General features: G+C 54.0%; 1 protein-coding gene across 2 annotated transcripts in view; it reads left to right on the top strand.

Annotated features, from left to right (window-relative positions):
• The first annotated feature begins 225 nt into the window (after positions 1–225).
• Positions 226–10,927, top strand: part of LOC100958269 (keratin, type II cuticular Hb6) — a 15,564-nt gene continuing 4,862 nt past the window's right edge. The window contains exons 1-9 of one of the 2 annotated variants that reach the window (XM_023513570.1): positions 226–594; positions 1,366–1,574; positions 2,293–2,353; positions 3,105–3,200; positions 3,445–3,609; positions 3,873–3,998; positions 4,259–4,479; positions 6,249–6,280; positions 6,452–6,604. In XM_023513570.1, coding sequence (XP_023369338.1) covers positions 226–594; positions 1,366–1,574; positions 2,293–2,353; positions 3,105–3,200; positions 3,445–3,609; positions 3,873–3,998; positions 4,259–4,479; positions 6,249–6,280; positions 6,452–6,604 — 1,432 coding nt within the window. Of the gene's footprint in view, positions 595–1,365; positions 1,575–2,292; positions 2,354–3,104; positions 3,201–3,444; positions 3,610–3,872; positions 3,999–4,258; positions 4,480–6,248; positions 6,281–6,451; positions 6,622–10,927 lie in introns of those variants that run through there. The other variant, XM_012805485.2, reaches the window with a different exon arrangement.

Genomic DNA, 10,927 nt, shown 5'->3' on the forward strand with positions numbered 1-10,927 from the left:
GGCTGCATCTGGGCACCAATTAAGCACATTAAGGGAGGGAGTGACAGCAGCTAAACAACCCAAGCTCATAAAGGCACCTAATTGTTCTTAGCCACGTGGCCAAGGTCTCCCTACAAATATAAAAGGGCTACAGAGGTCCTACAAGTAAACATCTGACAGGGTGTCTACTGCACACTTCATTTAGACAACTCCATTCTCAGAGCCTCCTGCCCCTACAAAGGAACCATGACGTGTGGATCTTACTGTGCTGGCCGTGCCTTCAGTTGCCTTTCAGCCTGTGGGCCCCGGCCTGGCCGCTGCTGCATCTCTGCCGCCCCCTACCGTGGTATCTCCTGCTACCGCGGCCTCCCCGGCTGCTTCAGCAGCCACAGCGTCTGCGGGGGCTTCCGCACAGGCTCCTGTGGTCGCAGCTTCGGATACCGTTCAGGTGGTGTGTGTGGGCCCAGCCCCCCCTGCATCACCACTGTGTCGGTCAATGAGACCCTCCTCACGCCCCTCAACCTGGAGATCGACCCCAACGCCCAGTGCGTCAAGCACGAGGAGAAGGAGCAGATCAAGTGCCTCAACAGCAGGTTTGCTGCCTTCATTGACAAGGTGGGTGCCCGGATCACACCCTTCCTGAACCCCCACCCATGTGCACAGCCAGGCCTGGGCACTGAGATGGGGAGTCAGAAGCAGAAAGAGCTTCTGCCTGTCTGCCTGAGATCCCCGTTTGATGGCAGAGGTACACAGACAGAAGACAGACACAGTCACTCCAGGCCTGGAAGGACTCAGCTGACAGTTCAGATAGGCTGTGCTTATGGACACAGTTGTACCCAGACCACACCTCTGGGACACAGCTGGACTTCAGGCAGTTGGGGAGGGATACAAGAGCCACTGCTGAACTCAGAGACGTTTGCACAGCCCTGGACTGGGGACTATGCTCCCCTAGAGAGGCTGTAGTGCCTTGGCTGCCACATGCAGTGGGGGAGGGTGGCCTGTGACAGCAGCTCCCTACCTAGGCCTGTCCCCAGGCACTCCATCTGTGACCTGAATCTGGTGCTCTGCCTGTGAGGACGCCTGCCTCAACTGGCAGCACAGAGAGTGGGCAGAGCCCTCCATGTGTCCCTGACACAAACCACAGGGACTTATCTGGTCAGGAGGACTCAGCTCCCCTGACATACCCCAGCCCGGATCCAATCCCCAGTTGGCCATCCAGACATAGATTATGATCAGGAAAGCCAGGAGTGCCTGGCCTCCCCCTGCCCGCCTCTGCCCACTCTGCTGAGCCCTGGGTTTGGGAGTTCCCCTGAAAGCAATCACCCCACAGAGCTGGCTTAAGGGTGTCAGGACCCATTGGACCCTCATCCCCACCCCCAACGGCAGGTGCGCTTCCTGGAGCAGCAGAACAAGCTGCTGGAGACCAAGTGGCAGTTCTACCAGAACCGCCAGTGCTGCGAGAGCAACCTGGAGCCGCTGTTTGAGGGCTACGTGGAGACGCTGAGGCGGGAGGCCGAGTGTGTGGAGGCCGACAGTGGGAGGCTGGCGGCGGAGCTCAACCACGTGCAGGAGGTGCTGGAGGGCTACAAGAAGAAGTGAGTGTGGCCGGGAGTGCTGCTGGGCACAGGCACGGGTGTGGGTTAAGCACGCCGGGTTAGACAATAGGAAGAACTTCCAGCTAGGGTGAGGGCTGAGGAGCAGCACAGCCTGACCGAGTGTTGCAGGAGGCCTTTCTTGTGCAGTCTCTCCCAGATGCCGGCAGAGGGGTGGGCTGTGGCTCCCCCTGAGTTAGGTGTGCCCTCCTCCAGCCTTCTCCTTCCCCCTGCTCTGTGCGAAGGAAGCTTCTGCAGTCTCTAGGCCTTCTCATCCTGCCCTTCAGCCCTGACACCCTTAGCACCAAATCACATGTAGCCCCCAGGGCACCCAGAGTGACAGACCTAGGGCTCCGTTTGTCCCACTGCTTTGGGTTCTGTGTTCTGAGGGCCTCTGGGTCCCCAGCTCAGATTGACATTTGGGTGAGAGGAGAATGGGTGCAGGCTGGAGACCCAGTCTGGGGTTGGGGCCTGAGACCTTTTTGGCCTCCTGATGTGACCTCACAGCAGCCCTGGGAATAAGACTGGGAGGTCCCAGAAGATTAGCCCTCTCAGTCAACCCTCCAGTGCAAAGTGGAGAGAGAAGCCCAGACACATCCCAAATCCAGCCAGAAAGGGGATTCCTGATACTGCCACCTTCACTCCTATGAGGGGCCATGAGTTCTGCAGAGCCCTGTCCCTCCCTGACCCCCTCTCTGCCCTGTCTGCTCTTTGATCTCAGGTATGAGGAAGAAGTTTCCCTGAGAGCAACAGCTGAGAATGAGTTTGTGGCTCTGAAGAAGGTGAGTAACACGGGACTGGGAAACACAGACACTGGGATCTGAGAGTGACAGACTCTTCTTGGGGTGACGTAGGGGGCTCAACTTCAGAGTGGGCTGAAATGACCTTCCCAAACCAGGCTGGGAAATTCCCAGAGAGGCAGGCCAGCGGGGGTAGCACCCAAGCCTTGGACAAAGGCAGCAACCTGGGAATATCCACTAGTCCCTGCCCTGGACAGGGGCATGGCTGCATTGACCTCTGGATATCTTGCTCTCCTTCTGAAGCTGTGGTCTGTGGCCATGGTCCCCTGGAGCCATGGCAGCTTCAGTCTGTATTGAGAGACACTGCAGACTGTCTCACATGTGGGGACACAATACCAGCACTTGGGGGAAGAGTGGGGCAGAGCCAGTATTGGCAATATGGCCCTTGGAAGATCATTGGGGAAGAGGGAAGGGCCAGGTGACAGAGCTGGGGACCCAGTCTCCACAGGCTTCTTGGAGCAGGAAAGGGTAGAAAGGACAGGGGAGGATATAGTGTGTCAGGGACAGGGCTGAGAGACTGGCGAGCCATCTCCAAGGCATGAAGAGGTCTGTTCTCAGAGGGAAAGGGGATGCCAGGTCATCCCAGGAAGGGGCATAAGGAAAGGGGGTGAGGTGGGAATGGGAGCACTAGGGAGCCCTTAGCCCTGGCCATGTGGAGTGGGTGAGGGGAGACAGGAGTTTGTGGAGTAGATGTCCAGGGCCCTCTGAGCTGCCACACCCCCCACCTTTCTAGGACGTGGACTGTGCCTACCTTCGCAAGTCAGACTTGGAGGCCAACGTGGAGGCCCTGACCCAGGAGATCGACTTCCTGAGGCGACTGTATGAGGAGGTGCGGGGTCGTGGGCCAGGCAGAAATCTGTAGCCAGCAGAGGAGAGGGAAGTTGGGTGGGGGTTGTCCTGCTGGGCAGGGATGTGGTGGGCACTGCAGTTTATAAGGTTCTGAGAGGGGTGAGGCTATGAGGTGGCAGGGCCCTGGGGTCAGGGAAGGTCTGAGAAGAGGGGCACAGGCTATGGTGGGGGGGGGGGCTGTGGCCTAAATGAGCTCCTACCACCCCTTTCCCCATCTCCCACAGGAGATCCGCGTTCTCCATGCCCACATCTCAGACACCTCGGTGGTTGTCAAGATGGACAACAGCCGGGACCTGAACATGGACTGCATCATTGCTGAGATCAAGGCCCAGTATGATGACATTGCCAGCCGTAGCCGGGCCGAGGCCGAGTCCTGGTACCGCAGCAAGGTGAGTGGCACAGGACACCTGCCTCCTACACATGGCAGTGGGAGGGATGAAAGGTGTCTATTAGAAAGGGCTTCTTCAGTCCGGGGATTCTGATCCCTAGGGATGGCAAGAGAAAGGCTGCCTCTGTGAGCTTTGGATGGCAAGGCGGGACTGCCATGTGTGGTTGCACAGGCTGAGCACTGCACAACCTGCACAATCACCCTGGGTCCTGAATGGCTGACATGTCCCATCCTGAGCCTCATGAGCATCTCTGCTTCCCCCAGTGTGAGGAGATGAAGGCTACGGTGATCAGGCATGGGGAGACCCTGCGCCGCACCAAGGAGGAGATCAACGAGCTGAACCGCATGATCCAGAGGCTGACGGCTGAGGTGGAGAATGCCAAGTGTCAGGTATGGGTCACCTGTGCCTGAGACCACAGAGGCTGAGGCCCTACCCTGAGTCACAGAGCCCAGGTGTGCCCTATCTGGGTCTCACCATCTATTCCCTGCCAATTTGCATATGTAGAGTGCCTTGTTCTGGTCACTCAAGGACATCCATGTGATAAGGCCAGAGACCCTGTTTCTGGGTTATTCCCAGCTGGGTAGAGAGACTACAGACATCCAGAGAGACCTGGGACCATAAAGAATCTTGTTCTTTTCTGGGCCCACAGAACTCCAAGCTGGAGGCTGCTGTGACCCAGTCTGAGCAGCAGGGCGAGGCAGCCCTCAGTGATGCCCGCTGCAAGCTGGCAGGTCTGGAGGAGGCCCTGCAGAAGGCCAAGCAGGACATGGCCTGCCTGCTCAAGGAGTACCAGGAGGTGATGAACTCCAAGCTGGGCCTGGACATCGAAATTGCCACCTACAGGCGCCTGCTGGAGGGCGAGGAGCAGAGGTGGGTCCTATATCCAGTTTACTTTGCCAGCCCTGGCTGGGTTCTCAGCCTGCCTTGTCCTCACATTCTTGTCACCACTCAACTTTCGTGTCTAACACTCCCAAGCCTGCAACCGGACACGTAATTTGTGTAAGTCCTTTTAGTCTCGTCTAATCTCTCTCAGTCTCTCCTGCTTCCCCAGGCATGGATCTGTGATGGGAGTCTTGTGTTAAAGTGACTTTCAAATCAAGGGTCTGGCACTAGCCATTCCTATTCCTGAAAAGCCTACCTGAGCTTGGGGTACACATACTCCCTACCTCGAGTCTAGTTGCACATGCCCCTCCAGATTCTAGCTGGCTCTCCTGGTCAGGCCCTGGCCCTTTCCCTGTCTGCAGCCTTAGCCCTGGGAGTTCAGATTTAGCCCTTAATGGCTACAGAGGATTCCATCCACGACACTATTGGAATGATAATGAGTGGTCTTCAATTGCAGCAGGTGGGACTGAGTTAAGCAGAGAGCAGGATCTCGTCCCTTGAGGCACATATACCTTCTTTTCTTGCTTTGGAGGTGGAAGGGGAGAAGACCCAGTGGTCATTCAGCCTTCCTGAGGCCAGAGGGCCGCTATACAGTGCAGCCTTTATGCCTACAACACTCTTGGAACTGGAGCTCATCCTCTGCCTTTGGTTTCTTGCCCTATTGGTCAATTGGTCACACCCTGAGCTTGCCCTCTTCTTGTGTTCAGAGAGGGCCTTGACTTGGGGGATAGGATAGAAGGGTGAAGGGAAGGATGCAGAGGGGGCATCCTGTGTGTTGGGGAGCTGAGAACACAGGTTTGGGACCTGAAAGTCCAAGTGATCACACAAAATCCAAGTCTCACAACAAATTCAAATGATTGTGTTGGAAAGCTCAGGGCTGCTGGGTCTCAGTGGGCAAAAGGAGTTTCATTAGTGGAAACTTTGGAACTGGGGGTCTTGTCTTGCAAGTCTGAATTTAGAGGTTGAAGATAGACCTGGAGAGTGAGGGGCCACCTCTCCACCAAGCGAGGTTCTTGGAATAAGCTCAGAAGCTTTGGCATGGGCTGCCCAGGGAACCTGGCAGATTTGAAGATGGGCTGGGGATTCTTCTCTGTTCTGAGGCTGGTTTTTTTGCCACGGTGCCTTCAGGGGAACTCTGTTGATTTTCCTTTAGGAAGACAAGATTGTGTGGGAAGGGATGTGGGCAGGGTGCAGTTAGGTGGCCTGACATTCCTGCCTCTGTCATTAGTATTGCCCCTCTATTGGCCTCAGTATCTCCATTTGTCAAATGGGAGAACTGAAGACAGTTTCTGAGCCTGCTCTACATGGGTTTTAAATCCCATTCATTCACCCAACAGTTATTTTATTGAGTCAGGCATTGTTTTTAGGCAGTGGGGAAAAGAAGAGACATAACTCTTTCCTGATTTAGGAAGTTAAATCTGCTCTCCAAGCGTATCTACAATTCAATCAGAACCAACCTAGAAATGGTGGGAGCTGATAATTCCCAATGCGCCAGGGACTAAGCACCATAGGTGTGTTATTTGACTTAATCCTCACGATAGATCTCCAAGTAGACTGTCCTGGTAAGGGCGCCCAGGCAGAGAGAGAGGCTGAGTCCCAGGTGGCACTGCTGGCAGGCGTCTGTCTCCAGGCTCTCCTGGTGGCTTTAGCTTGTGTCACGCCATCCTCTTGGAGAGCACCTGGAAGGCAGGCGCCGGTGACCCCTTCCTTCCTAGCCGCATTGGCGGCACTGACTTTTCCCTTTCCTCTCCCCACAGGCTGTGCGAGGGCGTTGGCTCGGTGAATGTCTGTAAGTAGTTGGGCCTCTACTTCTGCGGGGCCAGGGCCGGGCGCCTTTGGTGGGGAAGGTCCCTGGGTGGGTCGGGGGGAGGGCTCTTATGGGGAGGAGACCTAGCGCTGGCAGCAGAGCCGCCTGGTTGTGGCCATTCCCGACGTGCGCCTCTCCCTGTCCCTCTCGCAGGCGTCAGCAGCTCCCGCGGTGGCGTCGTCTGTGGCGATCTCTGCGCCTCGGTTACTGCCCCTGCTGTCTCTGCCAGAGTCGGCAGCGCCCCGTGCAACAGCAGCGTGGTGGTGAGCACCCCCGACGCCTGCGCCCCCTGCGTCCCCACCAGCTGCTGTAAGCGTTGCTAGGTGGCTGCGCCTCCACAAGAGACCGTCGCTGTCACTCTCCGCTCAGCCAGGACCTCGAGTAATCGGAACGCCCCGCCGCGCCGGTCTCCAAGACCCGGCGCCCTCCCTGCTGCTCCCTCCCCGCCACTCCAGGAGGCCAGGGCGGGCTTGGGTCTTTCTGTAGCCTTTCCTAGTCGTCCATTTGTTGTCCTGAGGATTCATCCTTTTCCTTCGCTTGCTGTCTGTTGGCTTGATTGGTTCCGTCTGACCCCTTCCCTCAAACTCGGGTAAACAAGACAGGCCCCCGAGTCTCCCTGCCTGCATTGCCCCGACCCTGCCCACCGGCTTCTGCCTGTGGAGTGGAGAAGGGGAGCGCTGATGTTGGCTTTCCTATAGGTCTGTGAGGGACGTGCTCCGCGGGAGAGGCGGGCTCCTCCCTCCCAGGGCTGCCTGCTGATGGCTCTCCCACCTGCGTGTCTGTTTCACTCTGTGTTTCCAATAAACTAATCATAGCGAATCAAGCCTGGTGCCCCAGAATTTTGAAAATGCCATGGCCCTCCTGTGATAGGCATTGCCGCCAGAGTTCCTGGGGGGCCTCTCCAATCCACCTGGCCTGCACTGCAGTCATTTTCAGTAAGGGACAATGACAGCACGTCCTGCTGCCCATCTGTCCTTGAGCCACTCAGGCCTTGGGGAAAACAAGGGAGGACTCATGGAGCCGGGAGTTGTAATGGGGTCATGGTCTAAAGATTTCTCAGCTGCAGCACTACTGACCTGGTGGGTGGATCCTTCTTTGTTGAGGGCCCATCCTGCTTTTTGTAGGATGTTTAGCAGCTCCCTTGACCTCTATCCACTAGATACCAAGGTCCTTCCTGATTCCCAGTTGTGATAACAAAGGTGACTCTAGACAAGGCCAAACGTCCCCTAAGGGTTCCCGACCAGGATGACTTTCTAGAGGGGAAAGGTGCATGAAAAAACTGTGGTGAGAATGGAAGGAAGGTAGGTATGAAAAGCAGAGTAGCGGGAAGAAGTCCTCTGGGTTGAAAGTCAAGAGAACACCAGGCTTCTAATTCCCAGTCCTGACAGCCACTTGTCAGATGTGTCTTTGGGCAAATTGTTTCCAACCCCCCCAAGCTTCAGTTTTCTTGGCTATAGAATGGAGGAGATTGGACAGTATTCCTAAAACCTTGCTAGCTCCTTGAGGAAGATGATGTTTCCCAGGACTTGGTTCATGCAGTCCCCTGTGTGAATGCTGCTTTAGCCATGTACTAGTTCTGTGACTGTGGGTGAGTCACGAATCCTCGCTAAGCTTCTTCATATTGAGAACGGTGCCAATACCCAAAGGGGTGTAGGGCAATGTCTCAGATACCTATTATACATAAACCACTCCAGATAGAGAGGCTTAAAACAGCAAAATTTTAATCATTTTTCAGGATTCTGTGGGCTTGTGAGGCACTCCTTCTACTTTATGTGGTGCTGTTTGGGTGCTAGGATGTCTGGAAGGCCCCAAATGGCTAAAATTGCACCTGGCTAGATTTGGTGCAGGCCACCTGCTGGGAGCTCAGCTGGGGCTGTTGGATAGGGTGTATCACTCAGGGTCCAATCAGAAGACAATCTGAACTGAGAAAATTTAACATAAAAAATTATAAACTATAATAGAGGATTGGAGGAATGGGGGGGGTCAACCCAATAAAAAACAAGAACTCTAAAGAATATAGGACCTGGCTCAGTGCCTATGGTACAGTGGTTATGGCACCAGCCACATATGCCAAGGCTGGTGGGTTCAAAACTGGCCCAGGACAGCTAAAAACAATAATGACAACTGCAGCAACAGCAACAAAAGTAGCCAGACATTGTGGCAGGTGCCTCTAGTCCTAGCTACTTGGGAGGATGAGGCAAGAGAACCACTTAAACCCAAGAGTTCAAGGTTTCTGGGAGCTGTGATGCCATGACACTCTGTCTCAGAAAAAAAAAAAAAAATAGGAGCTGCAGCCATAAGGAGCAGCCCCTCCCAGTCCCTATGCATTTTTCTAGTCTCCAGGGATATTTCCTGTGTCTACCCAGCCTTCACTAATTATCTCCTTGAGGACATTTAGGCTCTGCCTGATACCTGCATCCCAAATGTCACAGGTTTTGCTATAGCAGCACTCCATTACGAGGCACCAATTTTTCTCTTCCACTTATCTATTGCTACATAACAAAATGTCCCCACATTTAGAGGCTTAAAACAACAGTATTTTTCATGAGTGTGTGAACTGATGGGGTGATTCTTCTGCTTCATGTTACTGGCTGGGGCTCTGGAATGGTTGGAAAGTTCGATATGATTTCACTCATGTGGTTGGGAGCTCACCTGAGGCTGATGGCCAGGGACTCTGTTCTCCACGTGCCACCAAGCTCCTCAAGGCCTCCTTGGTACAGAAACTATACAATGTGCTTTCTATCACATTCAGTTGGTCAAAGTAGTCATGGGGGCAGCCCAGGTGCAAAGTGAGGAGAAATAGGCTCTCCCTATGGGATGAGGAAGGGGAGGAATTCCTGGGGAAGGGATTGTTAGAGGGTCATTTCTGAAGATAGCCACCACAGGAGGATTAAATTAGACAACATAGAAGTTTGGAGTATGGCACATAGCAAGACACAAGCAGAGTGGGTGAGAAAAAGATCAGGAGACGGAGGTCTGGAGTCTCACTTTCCTCTCCTGGCTTTGTCACCTTTTCAAACCTCAGTTCATTTACCTGCACGATAAATGGTAGGTGATACCACTGGCTCACTGAATAAACAAGAGCCTCAGCTGGTGTGCAGAGCAGGGCTGATGCTGAGGCGCCACTACTCTGGGTATGGTCACTGCCTTGCTGGCCTTACCTAGGGCTTGTCAATGCAGAGGGATCTAACATTTAACTAGCTCACATTCCTTAGTAGCCCATAGGAATCTTCTAGAAATGATGTGGTGAGCTCATCCTGTGAAGCAGGGAAGGCCTGGTGAATTGCCCCGTAGCATGCACCGCTGCAAGATGATGGGAAAAGTGCTTGGGAGGAAGTAGGAATGAGAAATGACCTTGGGTGGAAAGAGCTCTTGTGGGTGGAGCTGGAGTTGGGGTAGGAGGGAAGTGGGAGGAGAGAGAAGAAATGAAGGGCTCATTTTCAGCCTTTTCATCCTTTTGAGGGCCCTAGAGAGCAGCCCTGCTCCTGCATCAGTTTCCTGGTGTTCCATGCTTATTGTCCAGCCCCTGCCCCATGCTGTTCTCTGCATCTGGAACACGTTTCTTCTGGCTAACTCCTCACTTGGGTTCACTTCTTGCTATAAAATTAAGCTTCCCAGGCACAAACATCTTTGAGTATTTTATTCATTTCTGTGAACCCTAGCTTGTGTAACAAATAGTACCTGGTACATAATTACATATGCCAGTACCTGAGGCTGATATATTATTTGTTGATTGAATAAATGAGCTCCTGGCCTTCCTTTCAGGCTCAACATTACTTTCTGCAGGAAGTAACTAGCTTTTCCTAGTTCATATCTTTTAGCCCTGCCTCTCTTTTTCACCCAACACTAAGGCCAGAGCTCTTTGTAGCCTCCTCTCTCCTTAACGGAGAGGTGGCAAGGGTGGCAGAGAAGATGGGGTTCAGGGACTCAGGACCAGAGGTTTTAACAGATGGAGATTTTGCCATACCTGGTCCCTGAAGCTGGAAGAATGAAAGAAAGGTGCATCAGCTCAAGAGGCAGGGAGCATTCCTGGGCTCCCCTAGTGGTACCTCCATGAGATCCCAAGACTGGCAGTCTTTCTAGTATCCTTATTACATCCCTGGGAAAGGATTGTTAAGATCCCAGGGCACAACTCAGAGTCACTTCCCAATAATGTCAGAACTGAAAAGGCCCAAGCAGACCCTCTGGTCCAACCCCTCATTTGACAGGAGGTCAGGGCATCTTGAGCCAGAGTAGGGGGGAGTCTGGGCAGAGGAATCGGGGAGTGGTAGGTGGCACTAAAAGATTAGCCCAGGTCAGATGTGTGGAACTGACGTGTGATGCTTAGAAGCCTGGACTTTATCCTACAGGCAGTATGGACCCACTGCAAGGCTGGCCTTGTGTTATATGAAGGGCTCTCTGTCTGTCCTGCAGTGGGGGAGGAAAGGGGAAGAGCAGGACTAGGGGTGAGCTGGGTGTAGGCAGGGGAGCGCAGCCAGAGTGAGAGAGGAAAGAGTAGATTGGGAGGTGTTTAGGAGGCAAAAGGGGAAGCACTCTGGCTTTCCTTTGAGTGAAGAGATGTAGGTGTGGGTAGCTCACACTGAGAAGGAGGTATAGGTGTGGGCAGATCACAGTGTGAGGGAGGTGCAG

Source organism: Otolemur garnettii, unplaced genomic scaffold, assembly GCF_000181295.1.
Source record: "Otolemur garnettii isolate 467f Iridium unplaced genomic scaffold, OtoGar3 scaffold00043, whole genome shotgun sequence".
Taxonomy (NCBI): Eukaryota; Metazoa; Chordata; class Mammalia; order Primates; family Galagidae; genus Otolemur; species Otolemur garnettii.